This window comes from Oryzias latipes, chromosome 13, assembly GCF_053564925.1.
Source record: "Oryzias latipes strain Hd-rR chromosome 13, Olatipes_Hd-rR_3.1".
In the NCBI taxonomy this organism is placed as follows: Eukaryota; Metazoa; Chordata; class Actinopteri; order Beloniformes; family Adrianichthyidae; genus Oryzias; species Oryzias latipes.
Window position 1 is genome coordinate 1,374,702 of NC_136249.1, and position 22,570 is coordinate 1,397,271.

General features: G+C 41.4%; 1 protein-coding gene across 3 annotated transcripts in view; it reads left to right on the forward strand.

The window, feature by feature from the left end:
• lsamp (limbic system associated membrane protein) overlaps positions 1-22,570 on the forward strand; it is an 834,470-nt gene that overhangs the window by 795,763 nt on the left and 16,137 nt on the right. For all 3 annotated transcript variants that reach the window (XM_023961459.2, XM_078956619.1, XM_023961458.2), the window contains 2 exons: positions 2,053-2,184; positions 3,193-3,313. In XM_023961459.2, the coding sequence (XP_023817227.1) occupies positions 2,053-2,184; positions 3,193-3,313 (253 nt within the window). The remainder of the gene's footprint in view (positions 1-2,052; positions 2,185-3,192; positions 3,314-22,570) is intronic.

Genomic DNA, 22,570 nt, shown 5'->3' on the forward strand with positions numbered 1-22,570 from the left:
AAACAGAGTCTGATTTAAAATTAATCATTTTATGTTTTGGAGGTTAAATGTGGCATTTGTTCTGCAGAACTGTCAAACTTTAAAGCACCTCCTCAATGCTGGGCCATCATAGAGCGAGACATGGGAATGAGAACTACATGATAAATGTTGTGTTTAGATTAAATTTAATAAGTATATCAGTTGAGTTTCTTAATCCGGTTACCTGCAATGACGTTTTTGGTCCAGCAGGAATCAGTATTAAGTGACAGTATCGACACAGTCTCTGGGATCACCAGCGCCCTCTGCCTTGAGGCATGCGTAAGATAAATTAATGTTGTTTAACTTGTCTATTTTTCAAGCAATGCTTTGCAGGTGAGCCCTCCCCTGACTGCATGTCATTGTTTAAAATATACACTTTAGTCTATGTAACTATCACTCTGAAATGCAAATATGTTCAACCTTGACACCATATCAAAATCTGAAACATTCTTGATTCTAGAGACTAAAAAAAAATGAATATAGGATCCTTCAATTTGTAAGAACAATAACATTATGTGCAAAAAGAAACAAAGTTGTGTTAATGGCTGCAATTTTCCTGCTTTGTGCTACACATCTTTTCAACACCAGGTTGCAGGTTTGTTACTGCAACTCTCAAATCATGCTCAATATTGAGCCTAGCTCTGTTCTTTGTTTTCAAAGTGGCAACAGCAGGAAATCTCACAAATATAGGATGAGGAATGGAAGCAGAATGCCCCCAGCCTTCTCCCCCATGAGTAGATGCTCCCTCTCCACACCCGGCCAGAATTCCGGGAGTGTCTGCGCTGTAAACCTTATCCTCAGGGTGGAGTCTGACGTGATTTCAATGAACTGATCCTCCTCAGCAGAGCTCAAATCACCAGGTGCTGCTTTGTTAAATGGATCTTTCAGCCAGTCGTATTGAGCACTATTATCTGGAAAATATTTGAGAAAGAATCCTTGCAGGGAAGACATGTGAATGATCCTTTATAAAAGAAGAAATTGATGAGATAAAAGATGATTCACTTTATATCTTCTCAAACTGTGGAGTACGTCTCCCTGGGGGAGACAAGGCATACATTCATTATACATGCAATTCTCCATTCTTCAACAAATCTGATCACAGTTGCAGAGAAAGGCAGGTGTAGGTATCCAATCCGTATCGGTGGCATGTGCGTCAACATTACCGTTCTTCTAAGACGTTAAAACCACCGTTAACAACTATAAATACATCTTCAAATGTCATGATTAGGATTAGGTTAATGCAAGTGACGAAAGGCCAGTGGACATGCGGTCCTGGAGCACGGTTTTTTTATGTTCCAACGTCCAAACATTAGTCCTTCCCCCCTTCCTTTCCCGCCGGGTGACTAAGATGCCTCCTGTTTTAATAATCACTGATCTACTGGAACTGTGGGAAGGAGGGTCTAAGGGCGGGGATGTCCAGTTTAGCTTAGGCTGTTTAGTTTGTTGAATTTTAGAACTGATTTTATGTTTTTACAATTACCAGTGTCATCCCATTGAAACAACTATTGTTGTAATATTGGGCTAAATAAATAAAATTGAAATGAATTGAACTGAATTGGTCAGCAAAACTTGGAGAATATTTTCAAGATTTGGTATTAAAAGATCAGTGATGTTTATGTTTTTATGTGGATTTGGATCCCCTGTTCTAAATAAAGGTATAAATGATGGTGATTAAATAGATATTACTTACAATTTCCTTCATCCAGTAAAAAGACATTAATGTAGCAACCATTCAAACATATTTACATAGAAAAATGAGAATCAAGCTTTGATCTGTAAATCGTTGATCTTGACTTGTGAATTGAATCGGATTGAATCGGACACTTCATCTAAAAAACACCATTTGATGAAACCATTGGCTGTGAAATAAGTTAAAAATCAATTAAATTCCCTTTTTAAATTTGCATGAGTAACACATTATTCAAATAGTCCAGATTTAAAAAGTTTGAGATTGTTTTATACCAAAACCAAAATTTTCTTTTTTTTCCCTTTGTCTCTTGTATTATCTTTCTGTCTCTATCTGTCTCCTTGCAGCAGAGCCCCTGGATGGAGAGGAGTACCTGGACATTCTAGGCATCATGCGAAACCAAGCAGGTCGATACGAATGCAGAGCCAATAATGATGTTGCCACGCCTGATTCCAAATACGTCACTGTTGTTGTCAACTGTAAGTAATAACAATCCGTTATTTGTTATATTTATTAGAACTAAACTTCTAACATTGTTCGGAGCACATGTTTAAATCTGTAAACTTAATGTTGAAGCATTTGGATTAAAGGTCGGCACAGAAAGGAAGTTCCTTTAAATATCTGGAACTGGTCTTTTATTGTTTTAAAATGAAACAAATTTTTCCCTTTGATTTAGCTTTGGTTTTTCTCAGAGCAAAAAGAATAATTTCAGTAAACTGGCTGTTCAGAACTGATGAGATTGGGAACATTACCATAATTGACCAACAGAATTAAAGAGTATTGTTTGATTTAAACCAATCATATAAGTCTGTTGATTTCACGCTCATCCTAATCAACATCTCATGTTCAAGCATGTTCGTGTCAAGCTCTTTTTTGTGTCCAATCCTGACTGAAAGATGGGCAGTAATCAACGTTGGCATGATCACATCAAATAATTCTTTGTTTGTAAGTGGAATCCTTAAGTGCTAGAGGAAACATTCTGAACTATTAATCTGATCAGTTGTTGTCCACCTGATGCTGCTAAAACATACAAATAAAGCTCAAAATTTAAAGACCCACTCTGATGAAACTGTTTTTTTTACGCGTTTGCATGTGTAACGGATTGTAAGACGTGATGTCAATAAATTATTTTTGAACATATGTAATGTATAAGGTGTACCAAACTTGGGGGGGTTTGCTCTGTGTCAGCAGTCCCGCCCACAACTCAGACGTAAATTTCTAATAAGAAAACATGTCAGAAACTATGTCCTTGTAAACAACACAAGTTTTGTTTTTGGCTAAAAACGGCATCATCATCAATAAAAGACCTCTAGGAACACTTTGGAAACTGATCAAAAGATAATCAGAGTGGGTCTTTAAAAACAGCCTTTGTGTGTGACAGACACACTTCTGCACTACACATATAAACATGGGGCTCCAAACACATTGGGAAAAAACAAAGTGTATTTTTTAGGTTTGCATTAAATCTCTGGTTTTTAACCTTTCAGACCCTCCGTCAATAACAAAGGCCACAGACTCAGAGACTCCTGTGGGCCGCCTGGGGACGCTGCAGTGTGAGGCTGTTGCTGTACCAACAGCTGAGTTTGAATGGTACAGAGATGAAAAAAGGTACAGCTCGACACACCGATATATACATATCCAGTAAATGCTGCAAGACATTGATGAAAAAATGAGACCCATTCCAGTTTAAATGCAAACATAATCTAATGGAACTTTTATTTCATTTAAATTTAAAGTCACCTCAGAGTAACATCAACTGTGTACAGTCTGGGGTAACGAACCAACTTCACACATCACCAACTATTAGCCTTCATTATGGCAAACAAGTGTATCAACATTAAGGCTGATGATTAACGATCTCCTGTACTGTTTTCAAAGCATGAACCTGCTTGCCAATTGCTGTTGATTTACAGGAAGCAAGCCTTTTCAAGCGTGTAACAATTGTCTTGAAAACATTGTGTTGATGAATTACTACATAGAAGTATACAGCGCTGCAGCTGGGGGGAAGAAACTGCACTGGTGAGGAATTAACTTTAGATTGACACGCATTATTGATTGATGCTATAGCGTTATGTAAAATGATTGGACAAAACAATAAGGGTTAACATTTTACATACATTGCTTAGTGCAGACTGTCTTGGAGGAGGTTAGCACTGATAAGCAACTTGTGAGCATGCTTTCTTTATTTGAAATGCCCTACATCAGCACCTTTGTGCCTTGGATTACTTTCTGCTCAGCTTCCCATGTGGCAGAAGCTTCATCGCTGTATTGTGTGTGCAGAGCATCCTTTTAGCTGCTCTTTAGAAGTACATCTCTTCAATGTCTATTGTCAAAACCAACTCTTGAAATGCATCTAATTAAAAATTAGATTAAATCTTTCTTCTTTTTCTTATGATAACTAATCAGTAGCTCAATTATCAAATCAAATCAAACTTTATGTTTAAAGCACTTTTCATATAAAAATATAACACAAAGTGCTTTACATTAAAACACAACAAAATATAAAAACAAGCATTGACGATTTAAAAATAAATAAATAAAAATGAATAAATAAATAGGGCCCCCCTCCCCGTACCTAGCCCCCCACTCCTTTCACACCTCCCACCCCCTAACTGATGGCAAAGGACAATGAGAAATAGGCTGAGCGGTGATACAGGTCCCCATCTAGACCCGCAGAGGCTGAACAGCAGCCGACCCAGAGGGAGAGGTTCCAGCTGAGGGAGCACCGGAAATAAAAATGAGAATAAAAAAGTAAACATATTGATAAAAACAATAAAACATTAAAATAAGGTTAATTCAAATAAAACGTTAAAAATCAGGTTCAAGTTCATAAAACAAGATAAAATGGATAGATAAATAAATAAAATAAAAATAAAAAGTACATATAAATAAAAGTAGTAAAAAATTAGCTAAAAGCCAGGTTAAAAAGAGAGGTCTTGAGCCTTTTCTTAAAAGCATCAATGCTCTCTGCGGCTCTCAGGTCCTCTGGCAGACTGTTCCATAAACGGGGGCCATAGTGCTGAAATGCAGCTTCTCCATAGGTTTTAGTTTTTACAGTTGGAATGGTTAACAGACCAGTGCCAGAGGATCTCAGGGTCCGTGAGGGTTCATATCTTACTAAAAGATCTGATAAATAAGAAGGCGCAAGACCGTTAAGACATTTAAAAACGAGTAAAAGCATCTTAAAATCAATCCTAAAGCATATGGGGAGCCAATGCAGGGATTTTAAAATTGGGGTGATGTGAGTCCACCTCCTGGTCTTTGTAAGAACTCGTGCAGCAGAGTTCTGGAGAAGCTGAAGGTTCCTAATGTTTGTTTTTGGAAGACCAGCAAGCATGGCGTTACAGTAATCAACTTTTCTCATGATAAAAGCATGCCTTAGCATCTCCATATTAGCAAGAGAGAGTAGTGGGCGGACTCTAGCCAGATTTCTAAGATGATAAAGACCAGTTTTAACCATCTGTTTTATCTTTCTCTTTCGGCTTTTCCCATCAGGGGTCGCCACAGCGAATCATCCTTTTCCACCTCACTCTATCATGGACATCTTCTACCCTAACATTAGCCAACTTCATGTCCTCTGTTAAGACATCCATGTATCTCCTCTTTGGCCGTCCTCTCGCCCTCCTGCCAGGCAGCTCCATCTCCAACATCCTTCTACCAATATATCCACTATCCCTCCTCTGAACATGTCCAAACCATCTCAGTCTGGCTTCTCTGACTTTGTCCCTAACACAGACAACATGAGCCGTCCCTCTGATGTACTCGTTCCTTATCCTGTCTAACCTGGTCACTCCTAAGGAGAACCTCAACATCTTCATCTCTGCTACCTCCATCTCAGCCTCTTGTCTCTGTCTCACTGCTACCGTCTCTAACCCATAGAGCATAGACCCATATTGGGGATAAAAGTTAGCTTAGAGTCGAAGATAACACCCAGGTTTCTGACTGTTTCTGAATGACTTAATGAAAGTTCCTGTAGCTTCAGAAACTGTTTCTCTCTCTTAGCTTCAGGACCGATAACTAAAATTTCCGTTTTGTCCTGATTGAGCTGCAGAAAATTATTTGCCATCCATAATTTCACATCTAAAATACAGTTAAAAAGTGCTTCTAATGGTCGTGTGTCATCAGGAGACATAGCTATGTGCAGCTGGGTATCATCAGCATAGCTATGAAAACTGATGTTGTGGCTCCTGATGACATTCCCCAGAGGAAGCATGTAAATGTTAAAAAGCAAGGGCCCCAGGATGGAACCTTGAGGCACACCACAATTAATTTCATGGACCCCAAAAAAGTGTGTGTCCATGCTTACCATAAAGTTTCTCTGCATGAGGTATGATTCGAACCACTTGAGAACAGTCCCTGAAAGGCCAAGACTTTAAAGTCTGTTTACAAGGATCAGGTGATCAACAGTATCAAAAGCTACACTTAGATCTAACAGAACCAGTACTGAGATCTGACCTGAATCCAAGGCACATCTGACATCATTAACGATTTTTAACAAGGCTGTCTCTGTGCTGTGGTTCGTTCTAAAACCAGACTGGTTTATCTCAAAAATGTTGTTTTGTAAGAGAAACTCATTTAGCTGAATAAAAACAAGTTTTTCTAAAACCTTACTTAAAAATGGCAAGTTGGACACAGGTCTGTATTTATTAAAAATTGAAGGGTCTAAATTAGTTTTTTTGAGTAACGGTTTCACCACTGCCGTTTTAAAGGCAGCAGGAAAAATACCCGTCTGTAGAGAGGAGTTCATGAAATTTAAAATCTCACTCTCAAAAGACCTGTAAAATGATTTAAAAAGTGAAAGAGGGATGGAGTCTAAAAAACAAGTTGTTGGATTAACTTGGGAGAAAACTCGACCAAGTGTTGCAGCTTCAACCAGGTCAAAACTGTCCAGTGCTTCCTCAGGTAAGATCAAGCCATCATTTCCAATAAAAAGGCTTTTCTGTTCATTTTTGATGTTTGATCTGACAGAATCAATCTTGCTCCTGAAGTGGTCTGCAAAGTCCTCACACAATGAGGTGGATGCTGGCATTGTGTTTTTGTTCACATTTAAGTTGATTGTTAAAGATTCAAGTTGATTGATTGTTAAAGATTCAATTGTGGTGAAGAGGACTCTGGGGTTATTTTTATTTACAGAAATGATGTTTGCAAAATATGAATTTCTGGTCTGTTTTACGGTTTGATTATATAGTTTTAGTTGGTTCTGGTAAAGTTGATAGTTTATTTCAAGTTTGTGTTTTCTCCAAAGTCTTTCGGCAGATCTACAACGTCTCTTCAATTGTTTAATTTCCTCAGTTCTCCAAAGGGGTGTGTGTTTGGTTCCTATCATTTTAGATTTTAGAGCAACTGAGTCGAGACTGGATTTTAATTTACTGTTAAAATTTTCAACAAGTAGTTCACAGGGGGCGAAGAGTTGGAGCGAACAGATGTAATAAATTTTTCGACCACTTCAGGAGTCAAGTAGCGTTTCTTCACCGTTCTCACAGAGGTCTCCTGTTTTATAAAACCAGTGATGTTAAAAAGCACACAGTAATGGTCAGATACAGCCAGATCCACAACAGTGGACACACTGGTAGGTAAACCATGACTGATGACAAGGTCAAGACTTGTTGTTTAAAATCAAGAGAGGACAGCAAGTCCAAGAACTGAGAGGTGCAGTAGCTCGACTTCCCATCTATATGCAGGTTAAAATCACCAGTTATTAAAATCATGTTAAAGGAAGTGTGGACAGATGCTAGAAACTCAGAAAACTCCTCAATAAAAACAGAGCTTGGTTTGGGTGGTGTGTACACTGTGATGCATAAAACTTGAGGGCTGTTAAAAACAAAGGCATGATGTTCAAAGCTGGGGTACTCATCTAGTGAAATCTGCTTTACTGCAAAGGAGTTGGACATTATAGATGCAGTACCACCACCCTTTTTGCCATCCCTGGTTGAAAAAACAAAGCTAAAATTGGGTGGGGAGGCTTCTGTGATAACAGTAGATGCATCCGTGCTCTGTCATGTTTCAGTTAAAAAGAGTCCATCAAAATTATAATCATGGATAAAATCATTTATGATAAATGTTTTGTTGGACAACGACCGAATATTCAAAAGTGCCAAGTTAAAAGAGGGGGGTGGAGTGGTTGTGGAAGCTGCTTCCTCAAGTTTTGGTGCTTCCTTTAGTGGACGAAGGCAGTTAATATTTGCTTTTCTCCCAGCACTTCCCCTCATGGAAGACCTGATTGTAATAATAGTCTTAATGGGATAGACTGGGGGGGCAGCAGGTCGTGGCAAGGAAGCACTGTCGATTGAAGCAGTTTCTTGGGGAATGTGGGGAGGTGATACCACATCCAGTCAGTCACTTCCACAGACCGATGTCTGCACGGATGAGGAGGTGGTCTGGACTTCTGTGGGCATGATGGGGACTGGTGATGTCTGGACAGAGTGTCTGATGTTTGCAGCTAAAACATTGCTGCCCAGTGGACTGGGGTGAATCCCATCAGTTTTATAAAATGAGGTTCTGTTCCAGAAAAGATTAAAATTGTCAATAAAAACAAATCTGTTTAGGCTGGAAGCAGACTGGAGCCAGGTGCTCGGACTCAGCAGCCTGCTGAAGCGGCCCTTCAGGGAGGGGAGGGGTCCCGAGATAATAACAGTCAATGGGCAGGAGTTTAAAAAATTAAAAAGTCTGATGAACGCCTTTTTAGTCGTTTCAGACTCCCGATAAGATGTGTCATTAAAACCGACGTGTAAAATCAGTTTCCTGACTGTGGAAGGGAGAAAACGCAGCAGGTCTGGGAGTTTCTCCAGAATATCCAGAACTGTGGCTCCCGGAAAACTACGGAGCCCGTGTCCTGACATTAAGATATTAAAATATATCTTGTTCCCACAGATTAATATCTTGTTCCCACAGATTATTATCTCGTTCGCACGAAATACTATTCCGTTCCCACAAGATACTATTCCGTTCCCTCGAAATGATTAACTCGTGCGAACGCAATAATTAATCCGTTCGAACGCAATAATTATTCACGTCATAAGTCATTCACGCGGATATGCTCTCTCTGTACGCCGGCAAAGCCGCTTTCAGCGGTAACTTCCGTGTCTCTGTGACCCACATTCGTTCAAAAAAGGAACATGAAAAGCAAAAATGATCCCTTTATTACTGTCTCAATGAATATAAGAAAAATATCAAAAGATTTATGATAACTAGGCTGCTTTGTCATACGATAGCTCCTGCTAGGCTACTACTAGCTCCGCCGCAGAGCTCTTTGATGTATGCCGGCATTTGGGCAACTGGCTGGTCTGTTGTCAGACAGCTGATATTGTAGTTTAGGGTCGAATATGAAAAATAATATTCAGGACTTATATTTTATTAACTTTAGCAGTCAGTCGCTTTACATTCGAAGGCTATTAAGCTACATGCTAACTAACTAGCCGATCATTTATCCTGTTATTAATTTACGTCATAGATTTACAGCAGATACCTTCACATTTCTGACTGTGTGTGTCTCATTACATTGCATTGAAGACACGGAGGATGTTTAGAGAACAAATTTATTTATTTTAAAAAGTACAAAAGCATCCATCGTATTCACGTTCATTCACATCATCCTGATGGTACGCCCTCCGTCATCTTGCTGCAAAAGCCGCTTCCTGCCGCTACTTCCGTGTCTCTGTGAGCATTCAATAGGGGTAAAAATAAAAGCAAGAATGGTCGATCTGTTATTGTCTCGTTGAAAATCTAAAAAATATCATATTAAGCTGGCTGCTTCGCCTAAAGCACTTACCTTTAGCTCGTAGCATAACAACAATAGCAGTACGTCACGTTTCCCAGCATGCTTATCGGCCAATCATTGGTCATTCTTCATTCTTTTTAGATGATTATAAGAACAGATCTAGTATCCTAGTTGGTTTAAGTTCTATTCATTTATATTGCATCTTAAAATGACCTCAGTCAAATAAGGCGCCATACATTAAATGCTGCAATAAAACAATAAAAACAAACAAAAAATGGTATAAATGAGTGTCATAAAACATAAAAACATGAGATAAAAGCAAAGCGAAGCTGAGTCTCAGGCTGTATCAAAAACCTGGCAATAATTCCTTCTGGACCACCATTTCTCTTCCTCCTCCTGGGCATGGGTGGCCGGCCCCTGTCTCGCTCTCTCCTGGACCAACTGTGGGCTGGGTGGGTGGCTGTATGAGGCGTGGGGGGGGTCTCCCCTGGGGGGCCCTGGCTCGTGCCTGGGGTGGAGGGATGCTCAGAACTCCTGGGTGGTGGTGGGTTGCTTGTCTGGGGCTGGGGGTGTTCTTCCGGGGCGGGGCCCAACGTCGTGTCCTCCTGGTGCGGCGGGAGGACTGCTTTTCTGGTTTGGCTGGAGCTTGCGGTCTCTGTCCCCCTATGGCTCCCTGGCTTTGGGGGCCCTGTGGCGGTCCTGCTGGCCCTGGCGTGGCTGGCAGGTGTGATTACCCGGCGGGCGGTTGTTCTCTATCTGGTACTGTGTGGGTGTTGGGGGGTTCCTGGCTGCTGCCGCCGCTGCTGTTAAGGTGGGGGTCTAGGTGTGGGGATGACTGGACACTTTCCCTCCTTCTTTTTAAATTCCATCATCCACCCCAGCAGAAGAAAAACACTCACTCGAGCACAGGTGCTATCTCACTTTGCACAAATAGTTTATGTGTTGGTCTGAATGCGTGCATCTGCATGCATCTGTAAACATGAGTTGTATTGTGTACATGTTGACATAGTTGGATGTAAACATTTTTTGAGCCAACATGTATGTTTATAACATCTGTGTGGACAGGCCCCGCCCTTTCTAGATTTGTACTTCATCTGAACCTAACCATAATTATCAAAAACATCCAGCAACTCGTCTGCTGGACTTCAAACATGTAGTTGTAGAGTTAGATAAGTTAATTCTTCTCTATGAGTTCTGGTAAATCGCCTGTCCCTCCTTCATGTGGACACCCCTGAGGTTTCTTTGTTTTTCTGGAATCCGTTTTTTTTAGGAGTTTTTCCTTACCGTGAAAGTATTTTCTTATTGAATTCTATGTATTCATGATCCTTTTGAGTTCATGTTTTACTTTTTCAATTACCGGTACGAAGCCCATCGAGACGACTGTTGTTGCAAATTAGGGCTATACAAAAACATTGATTTTAATTGGATTGAATTATGCTATTTCATGCCCCCCCCCCCACACACACACACACAAACACACCCTCCCATCGACGCCTCTGTAACATCCCTCTCGCTTCTTGCCTCCTTTTGTTTTTCGTCCGGTCCGACAAAAATCTGTTACAAATGTAGGTAAGATGAATAAAAAATAAAAAAAACATTCCACCTACATTCATCCCACCGGAAGTCCAATTTTTACATTTTAATTGATTAAAATGATTAAATTGAGGACAAAATTAAATTAAAGGACAAAAAAACACTATCCAAGTATTTTTATTAATTTGATGACATCACTCTATATGACATCACTTGATGCAATAGGACCACAGGACCTCATACCATCAAGTGATGTCATGATTTAACATGCCATATGACATCATGACAGCACTTGATGCCAAAAGTCATGACACCATAGGACTTCATACCATCAAGTGATGTCATGATTTAACATGCCATATGACATCATGACAGCACTTGATGCCAAAGGTCATGACACCATAGGACCTCATACCATCAAGTGATGTCATGATTTAACATGCCATATGACATCATGACAGCACTTGATGCCAAAGGTCATGACACCATAGGACCTCATACCATCAAGTGATGTCATGATTTAACATGCCATATGACATCATGACAGCACTTGATGCCAAAGGTCATGACATCAGTTACATACCTCATGATGTCACACCTTTGAATCCAAAAATAGAAGAGCATTTAATATCTTTACTAATAGAACCCAAGTTTGTCTCGAGTTTGTTTTCTAGTGAAAGAAAGCTTGGAAAGAAAATGGGGATTTTAACTTTAGGTTTTGCTTTGGGCTACGTTTTTACCACAACTGTGCGTAAAATTGTCAACCATCTAGTAGAAACCAAAGATGAATCACATACAGAAGGAATGACGAAAACACCTGAGAGGGTACCTCAAGCTGGTATAGAAATTTCTGAAAGATCTTTTGAAGAACAAGAGGAACCACAAAGGGATTCAAGCCATGAAGCTACAACAACTTCTGTCATAACTGAAAACCCTTTTGAGGAAACCAAAGGTGGACAAGATGCTGTGGAAGCAAAACAAATGGTGAACACCTCCCAGCCGGTCCAAGCTTATGATACAATCCCAGAAAGACTCGTTGAAACCCAGGTGAAAGCAGAAGATGAAACAAAAGATACATCTGAAATGGAACCAGTAAACACTGGGATGCAAGCAAATGCAAGTTCTGGCGTCCATCAACTTTCAACTGCAATGTTCAACACTTTTTCAAACAACTTCCTCAATTGCTGGTTTAATGCCACAACCCAGGCTGTATCAAACCTTCATACAGTAAAAGTTACTCTTGGCAAAAAATCCAGGTCAGAGCTGATGAGTCTATCAGAGTTACCAGTTTGTTCCAAACTGTTTTTAAAAGCTCTCCAACACCCAGGACAGCATTTTGATGCAGAAAAACTTATATCCGTGCTGTTAGAATTAAGCAAGGAAATACCAACACTGCGCCTCTTCCAGCTAAACGTAGTTACAGAATTTGTGAGACCATTGATGTCCTGGTTAAGCAATTGTGGGGTTCAATCAGCTCTGCAGAAACACAAAACCACCTTCTGTAGACAGTGCTGTAAGACCTTGAAGAGTGTGGATACATTAGAATCTATTTGCTACCTTTCACCTTCACCAGATAAATTGTCCATTGAGTCACTTTTCCAAAGCATGATTAAAGAACAAACTGAATACAAAGACTTTTGCAATTTCTGCTATACCGAAGTCACACACCAGTTGTACTTTAACAGTCCTGATGTGATATTGCTGTTTGTACCACGTCCACCTGATTCTACACAACCAAGAGACTATGTGTTCCCATCTAACTCCTTGGAAGTTCCCACTGACAACGGGCAAGAAACTTACTTCCTGTCCTCAGTTATTTGCCACTTGAATGACCACTTCTTTACCTATTTGTTTACTTACAACACAGTGGTTAAAATAGATGACTCCACTGTCATTTTTGACCCAAGGAGTTCTTACAATGATATTGGAAACAACGGATTTCTCTTCTTCTATGAAAAGCATTAAACTAAAATTAGAGAATTTGTAGGATTTAGATATTTAAGAAGGATTTTTTTGTTTCCAGTATTGTATTTTAGAAATCAAAGCATTTAGTAGGATGTTAGTATTTACTGCAAGTAGGCCTTGTTGTTTTTTCTTAGATTTATTGTTGTTTTTTGCAAGATTTAGGTTTATTATTAGGATAGGCATTTAAGTAGACTGTATTTTTATTTTTGATTGTTTGCAATAAAAAACATCATAAATATAACCACAGAGGTAATTAGTTAGCATGAAAGTACTTACTGACTGTTTTAGAGAGAGATCGATATAGAGAGGACTTTATTGATCCTGAGGGAATTTGCATATCCATCCATTGCTCCACAAAATACACAATTCATTCAATAGTAGGATCATAAAAAGAATTTTGAAAATATTTCAAAGTAATTAATAGTCATAAAAACATAAAAAGAATCAAACTCACAAAAACAGAGTAAAAACAATAAAAGTATAAGCGCAATAAATGTAATAAAAGTGGGGCTTCAGGTGGGGCTGTCCATCACCCAAACTGAAGCCACAGAGGTAGTCATGAGCTCCTCAATGGCAAGGCACTGGAAGTAGATAAGGTCTGCCCCAAGTACCTCAGTCTTTGGATGCTGTGGGAGTGTCTTGGCTGACACGTTTCTGCAACATTGCAGGGCAGGGTTGCTCCCCTTTTCAAGAAGGGGGACTGAAGTGTTGTGTGTTCAAACTAGTGGGAAATAACACTCCTCAGCCTCACTGGTAAAGTCTATGCCAGGGTACTGAAGACGAGTGTTTGTCCGATAATCGAACATCAGATCCAGGAACAACAGTCCTGGTCATGAAACACTGGACCAGCTCTGGGGTCCAGGGGGCCTTACTGAGGACTGTCCAGTCTCTGTATAACCAGCTCGGCATGCATAGCCGGCAGTAAGTGCCGCGTACCGTTGCTTAAATTGTGCCACTGGACCTCAACTCCCATCTTTACCATTGACCTAACATTGAAACTTGCAGCGAATCGCGTTCGGTGTGAACACATCTTAACCTTAACCCGTAATCCTAAACAGAAGCTTTCCTCTTGGTCCGTGTGCCCAAGAAATTAGTTCAGCATTGGCAGCATTTGGAAAATTATATGCGAATAGTCAAGTTTCATGTTTTTTGCCGTGAGAGTGAATTCAACAATCTCCATGTGCTAGCATCAAATTAGTTTTTAGCCACAGCCAGTGCTGTTTGCTGGTGCAATCCAGCCAAATTTATAATGTAATTCAAAGCATTTTTCATGGACTCATCAAAATTCTTTTTCATTTGTAATTTTATGAAACAGCAGGGTCTAGTACTGGCTCTTAAGCCGCTTGCGGCTCTTTAGCGCTGCCCTGGTGGCTTTCTGGAAAGCTAGCAGAGTGAAACATGTGATCCAGTGTAGACTTAAAGTTGTAGACTTGAGTGTTTTTGTTGCTGAGCTTCCAGCCTCTGTTAAATTGAAACCACCCCCTCTAGAAAACAAATTGAAGTTCTGTCTATTTTGACCTTTGGGGTCAGTTTACTCTCCTGCCGCTGCAGTCCCTATAATCTTTGGTGAAAATAACTGTTTGCTCCTGGGTCCACACTTTCACTTTTTCTTTATCAGTACTGATTTTGCAGTACTTATTTCTAATGAAGGGAGTTGCTTTCACTATAAAATGGAGCGAATATGTGTATGGAATGCATGGCTTCCTTTTTGTTCAATTCAATTCAAGTCTGTTTTATTTATATAGCCCCCATCACAACAATAGTTGACTCAATGGGCTTTGTTCACACTATTGATGCCTCTGTTCCTGAAGTGTTCCTGTGAAAAAGCTCTCCGCATTTTATCAAGTTTCTCACTCCCCTCTGAGCCACGATATCCAGAGCTATGATGAGGCTTCCCCTTTTATGCTAATGCTTTCAATCAGCCAAGCATGTGTCATCGCAAATGTCTTGCTCCCGTGTTTTATTTCCAGTTTTCAATTACTCCAACACAAGCAGGATTAAGTTGAGAACCTTAAATGAACTTTACTTCATTTGTGATCCTTTGATGTGGGCTCTTCATTTCATTGTGATGCAGAATTCACCAAGCGCTGGATTGTTCACCCACTAATAGGGAATGTGAGCTGGGATGAGACCATCAGGAGACAGGTTAGTCTTACCCTAGTGATGAAAATAACGTTGAGTCCGGAGGATGGCCGGGAAATCGTGCAGTTTGACATGGCGGGTCCGGAGGACGGCTGGGGGTCACGCTGCCCGGAGAGGCAGTCGGCTAATGGGTCAGGCATGGAGTCTGGGACTGGCATGGCAAAGTCAGGGAGGGGATGTCGAAGGAGACGGTGGTAACAACCCTCCTCGTCTTGCCTTGAGGGCAAGATGACTCCCCGTCATGGCAAGAGTGGATAACTGGGGCCGATCGAAAGACCAGTAATCCTGTAACCGCATGTCCCGCTCTGCTGGGTCCAGGACGAAGTATGGCTGATCCATTTTGTCACGTTGGGGGAGTTGATAAAGGACCCAAAATGCAGAGGCGAGGAGGCAAAGGGGTTTTAATACTCAAACCAAAAGCGCTACTGAGCAGGGTTAACAAACCAAACCAACTGTCAGGTTACCAGGAAAACAGGGAATCAGACGGTATGGACCAGCAAAAGAGAAAGGCAGAGACAAGACTTAAATACAAACAGGACTGACAATGACATAGCAGGAAACATTTCAAAATAAAACAGGAAGCAAAAACTAATGCAAAAAACTCAAACCATGACATTACTAAGACAAAATTAACCATAACAAGAAAGAACATCTGTTGTGACTCAAGTTCACTGACCTCTGCTGCTGGCCGTCTGCACCATCCGATAATCCACTAGAATTAATGATACCTGCTGTCTGAAAGCCAAAGTTCATTTATACAGTGATAGTTTGGGTTTTCTCGTTGTTATTTATTATTAACTACAAAATAAAACTACTCTTGCAGATGTTCATTAAAAAAGTTATATTGTTGTTGTAGTTGTCCTGTTAAGATTGAACAAGTCACATGGATTTAGTAAAATATTTAGTAGAGATGTTTACAGACTGGAACTAAAAAGAAACATAAAGTATATCTATTTGTTTACAATATGGTACAAAAAAGGGGAAAACATTGTTTGATTTAAACATGATGCTAATAAAGATAAATGCATTAAACTTAACTATTAGAAAACTTTAAAAAGCTGCTGAAAATATATCTTTGGTGTGATCAATAACATTAAACTTTGCTGAAATAATAAAAAAATATGAATATGGCAAAATATCATTTTTCTACATAGTTGTGTAAATAGTAAAAAAAAAAAAAGAAATAACTACACATCCATCATGGGGCCAAATGCCAGATACCTGGTGCACAAGATGGATAACTTAAGAATACAACTTGTTGGAAATCCCTACGTCAATGACTGTTGTGCACTGATAATTATAGAAACTTGGCGCTAACCGGACATACCCGTCGCTAGTGTGCAACTCGAGGGCCGCACTCTTCTCCGCTGGAGCCCAGGACTCCGGTAAGAGGAGAGGAGGGAGGCTCTGCGTTTAAGTGCATGACAACTGGTGTAACAACGGGACAACCATTGAACCGCTGAACTACCTGGAGCAGCAGCAGAGCTACGGCCGCATGTTCTTTGTGGACTACAGTTCTGCTTTCAACATCATCCCGGACAGACTCTGTGAGAAACTGGTCTCTCTTAGCCTCCCCCCCTCACATGCAACTGGATAGATAACGTCCACTGAAAACGATCACAGACTGTGCCCTCTCCCCACCCTGACGGACATTTATTTATTTAAGCTTTATTTAATAGGGACAGTGCACATTAATGAACATCTACCAATGATAGGCGTAAACATGCTGGATTATAGCAATGATGCTAATTTGCATCCATAGTCCCTAGGCAGGAATCATCTACTCCACACCCTGCCTCAGCAGGGTCCAGAACATCATCAAGGACAGTTCACACCCCGGCTCAGACCTGTTTAACCTGTTGCCCTCTGGGAGGCGCTACAGAGGCATCAGAAGAAAAACGAACAGACTCAAAAACAGCTTCTTTCCCAAGGCAATAACCATCCTCAATTCCAAAATGCACAGATAAAACTTGCCACAGCACATGCCAATGTATGTTTGTATGTATATATGTGTACATGTATTTATGCATATGTATATCTGCTTTTTAAGTTTATTGTAAACTTGTCAACTATTTTCCACCTCAATGCTGTTTTTGCACATCTGACATGTTTATATCTGTACATATTACTCTGCACATTATTACAGACGTTTTTTGTATTTGCACATTTCTATGGTACATATTGACATGTTTTATATTATACTTTGTTAGATTTCTTTTTGCACTGGAATAGTGACTACAGTGATCCCTCGCTATAACACGGTTTACTTTTCACGGTTTCGGTATTTCACGGATTTGCATCGTGCATTGTGTTCTGCATCCTAATAGGCTAAAAAGTCACTCCGCTACCTGTGCGTCAATAACGTTGCAGTTTAATATGTACACGTATGTAAAACAGCTTGCCAAATTTACATTACGTACGTGCAAATTCTCTTGCAATTTCGAGTTTCTCTAAAACCCATAGAAAAAGAACGACAACAACTGCTGTGCTGCCCCCTTTAGAAAAGCTGGCAGAGTAGTTGCTGCGCAGTATTATTGTCCCTTTCAGCTTGCCGTAGAATCTCGCAGCACCAACGTACAAGCAGAGCAGTTGTGTTGTTCGTCATCTTCTCGTCACAACCCTGAAGTACATATGTCTGTAAGTTAAGTGATAAGTAATATTCAGATGTCAGTGTTCAGTTTTTGCCGTTTCAAAGAATGTCTGCATGTAAAAGGTTTTAAAAACGTTAGCAATGCTAATCGCGTTAGCCGGTCTATGGCGATTTCAATGTAATGTTAGCATCCATGCTAATCGTCTTTTACATGTATGTGAAAACTGGTAATTTTAGCACATATTATGGTTTTGTGTTTGCATAGTAAGAAATAGTTGAATATTTGTTATGAGAGAAATAAAAATGTAACACATTGAAGTTTATTTATGTGTATTTCTGTATTTCAGTTTCACAGTGCTTCTCATAAATGTCCAAAACGTACAAGCATACTCCTGGATATTTATTGAGGAACCTGTTAGCTGTCTGCCAAGCTAGAAATCACGCTAAAGTTCCGGTGAGGGCAGAATAGTGAAAAGACACCCACCTGACGGGTTTCTCCAGAAGAGATCTACTTGGAAACATACAATATTATTCTGCAAGCAAAGCAGCCATCCTGATGGATAAAGATATCGAAGATTTTGAAATAACATCAAGATTTTGAAAGATTTTGAAATAACATGAAATAACATGTTGGTCGAAGAAAGAGGGGAGGCAGAAGGGTCCGTGGCCAGAGAGAGAAGGGAAAAGGCAGGAACATAGGTTTGAGAATAGGGACTCTTAACGTTGGCACAATGACAGGGAAAGGCAGAGAGCTGGCAGACATGATGGAGAGAAGGAAGGTAGATGTACTGTGTGTGCAGGAGACAAGGTGGAAGGGCAGCAAGGCACGTAGTATTGGAGGAGGATACAAACTGTTCTATCATGGTGTTGATAGGAAGAGAAACGGGGTAGGAGTGATTCTGAAGGGGGAGTTTGTAAACAGTGTTCTAGAGGTGAAAAGAGTCTCAGACAGGATGATGAGCCTAAAGTTAGAAATTGAAGGGGTGATGGTGAATGTAGTCAGTGGGTATGCGCCACAGGTTGGCTGTGAGTTAGAAGTGAAGGAGAGATTCTGGAGTGAGTTGGATGAGGTCATAGAGAGTATCCCCAGAGGAGAGAGAGTTGTTATTGGAGCAGACTTTAATGGACATGTTGGTGAGGGCAACAGAGGTGATGAGGAGGTGATGGGCAGGTTTGGTGTGAAGGAAAGGAATCTGGAGGGACAGATGGTGGTGGACTTTGCGAAGAGGATGGAAATGGCTGTAGTCAACACTTACTTCCAGAAGAGAGAGGAACATAGAGTGACATACAGAAGTGGAGGTAGGAGTACTCAGGTGGACTACATCCTATGTAGACAAGGTCATTTGAGAGAGGTTATTGACTGCAAAGTGGTGGTAGGAGAGAGTGTAGCCAGACAGCACCGCATGGTGGTGTGTAAGATGACTCTGGAGGTCAGGAAGAAGAAGAGAGGGAAAACAGAAAAGAAGACCAAGTGGTGGAAGCTACAGAATGAAGAAACTTGTGAGGAATTTAGGCAGAAGTTGAGACAGGTCCTGGGTGGTCAGGATGAGCTTCCAGATGACTGGGAAACTACAGCAGAAATTATCAGGGAAACAGGTAGGAAGGTGCTAGGTGTGTCATCTGGAAAGAGGAAAGACGGTAAAGACACTTGGTGGTGGAAGGAGGAAGTACAGGAATGCGTCCAGAGGAAGAGGTTGGCTAAAAGGAAGTGGGATGTAGAAAGGACTGAGGAAGGTAGACAGGAGTACAAGGAAGCGCAGCGTAGAGTGAAGAGAGAGGTGGCAAAGGCCAAACAGAAAGCTTACGATGAGCTTTATGACAGGTTAGACACAAAGGAAGGAGAAAAGGACTTGTACAGGCTAGCCAGACAGAGAGACAGAGATGGGAAGGACGTGCAACAGATAAGGGTGATTAAGGACAGAGATGGAAAGGTGCTAACAACTCAGGAGAGTGTACAAAAAAGATGGAAGGAGTATTTTGAGGAGCTGATGAACGTGGAAAATGACAGGGAAAGAAGGGAGGAAGATGTGGTTGTTGTGGAGCAGGAAGTAGCAGAGATTGGAAAGGATGAGGTTAGGAAGGCTCTGAAAAGGATGAAGAGCGGAAAGGCCGTTGGTCCTGATGACGTACCTGTGGAGGTATGGAAGTGCTTAGGAGAGACAGCAGTGGAATTTCTAACGAGGTTGTTCAATAGGATTTTAGAGAGTGAGAAGATGCCTGAGGAATGGAGGAGAAGCGTTCTGGTTCCGATCTTTAAGAACAAGGGTGACACGCAGAACTGCAGCAACTATAGAGGAATAAAGTTGATGAGCCACACAATGAAGCTGTGGGAAAGAGTAGTGGAAGCCAGGCTTAGGAAGAAGGTGGAGATTTGTGAGCAGCAGTATGGTTTCATGCCCCGTAAGAGCACCACTGATGCCATTTTTGCTTTGAGAATGTTGATGGAAAAGTACAGAGAAGGTCAGAAGGAGCTGCATTGTGTGTTCGTAGATTTAGAGAAGGCGTATGACAGGGTGCCGAGGGAGGAGCTGTGGTACTGTATGAGGTCGTCTGGAGTGGCAGAGAAGTATGTCAGAGTAGTTCAGGACATGTATGAGAGAAGTATGACGGTGGTGAGATGTGCTGTAGGTCAGACAGAGGAGTTCAAGGTGGAGGTGGGACTACACCAAGGATCAGCTTTGAGTCCTTTTTTGTTTGCTATGCTGATGGACAGGCTGACAGACGAGGTAAGACAGGAATCTCCCTGGACAATGATGTTTGCGGATGACATTGTAATTTGCAGTGAGAGTAGAGAGCAGGTGGAGGAACAGCTAGAGAGGTGGAGGTTTGCTCTGGAAAGAAGAGGCATGAAGGTCAGTCGTAGTAAGACAGAATACATGTGTCTGAACGAGAGGGATCAAGGTAGAAGCGTTAGGTTACAGGGGGCTGAGGTGAAGAAGGTGCAGGAGTTTAAGTATTTGGGGTCAACAGTTCAGTGTGATGGGGAGTGTGGAAAAGAGGTGAAGAGGCGAGTGCAGGCAGGTTGGAGCGGGTGGAGGAAAGTGTCAGGAGTGTTGTGTGACAGAAGAGTGCCAGCAAGACTCAAAGGAAAGGTGTACAAGACAGTGGTGAGACCAGCTCTGCTCTATGGGTTAGAGACGGTAGCAGTGAGACCGAGACAAGAGGCTGAGATGGAGGTAGCGGAGATGAAGATGTTGAGGTTCTCCTTAGGAGTGACCAGGTTAGACAGGATAAGGAACGAGTACATCAGAGGGACGGCTCATGTTGTCTGTGTTAGGGACAAAGTCAGAGAAGCCAGACTGAGATGGTTTGGACATGTTCAGAGGAGGGATAGTGGATATATTGGTAGAAGGATGTTGGAGATGGAGCTGCCTGGCAGGAGGGCGAGAGGACGGCCAAAGAGGAGATACATGGATGTCTTAACAGAGGACATGAAGTTGGCTAATGTTAGGGTAGAAGATGTCCATGATAGAGTGAGGTGGAAAAGGATGATTCGCTGTGGCGACCCCTGATGGGAAAAGCCGAAAGAGAAAGATCACAATGCTCCACCTCTTCACGCACCAGCCGGTTGTCCTCAACCAGTGCTATAGCAGCCAGAGCACGCGCAAAGGCGGAGGCTGCACGCACACAAGCATCATTTGCTCAACGAGAAGCCGACATTATTAAAGCACAAGCATATATTGAAGAGGAGCAACAAAAGGCTGCAGCTGAGGCTGCACGAAAGAAAGCGGAGCTTCAAGCAAATCTTCACAAGTTGCGACTAGAAAGTGCTGCTGCAGCCGCCATAGCAGAAGCTGAAGTCTTGGAATCAGCTGCAGAGAATGAATTTGGGGACCTAGAATGTATGAGCTTACACAGTAAATCCATTGACCATGACGTTACAAAGAATCTAAACTCTGAGCACTCTCACCATGACTCAAAGCTAGAAGAAACCCCAGAAATGCAGAAACACCAGCAAAAAATGGTTAAAAGCTGCAAAGGGAACGCCGACGCACAGTCAAGTAAGAGTAATGTTCACGAGTTTCACGTGCTACCTGCTCAACATGCATTCAAACAGGACACTCCTCCAAGTTACCCCCAATATCGAAACCCATCCGAAAAAACTCAGTTTGAAAACACTCAGTTTGAGTTTGAACACAGACATGATCCACCTCCACCCAGAGGAACATTTTACCACTGGAATCAGTCTCACCATCCAACACCATCCAGCCATGTTAACCAAGCTTCCCAGTCTCCTCCAGCTGCTGCTACCAATGCCACAGAGTCCAGTCCAACAGCTATGACAGATCTGGCCAAGTTCTTGGTACGCCGTGAAATTGTAAGCTCAGGGCTATTAAACTACGATGACCAACCAGAGAATTACTGGGCCTGGAAAACATCCTTCTGTAGCTCTGTAGAAAGTCTAAATTTAACACCCAGAGAAGAGCTGGATTTATTGTGTAACTGGCTTGGACCAAAATCATCTGAACATGCAAAGAGAATCAGAGCAGTTCATATTCACAATGCAGCAGCAGGTGTGAATATGGTGTGGCAAAGGTTGGAGGACTGCTACGGATCACCTGAAGCTATAGAAAATGCCCTTCTCAGAAAAGTTGAGGATTTTCCAAAAATTACCAGCAGAGAAAATCAAAGGTTGAGAGAACTGGGAGACATTTTTCTGGAACTACAAGCCGCCAGAACAGATGGATTTTTACCTGGGCTCAGCTATCTCGATACATCTCGTGGCATCACTCCTATCATCCAGAAGCTGCTGTACTCTCTGCACGACAAGTGGGTTTCTCTAGCCTCACGATACAAAGAAGCTCACAGAGCATCTTATCCACCGTTCTCTATATTTGCAAAATTCGTCTGCGACCAAGCCAAGATTTTGAACGATCCAAGTTTTGCTCCACTCACTGGCAGTTCAAGCATTAACAAA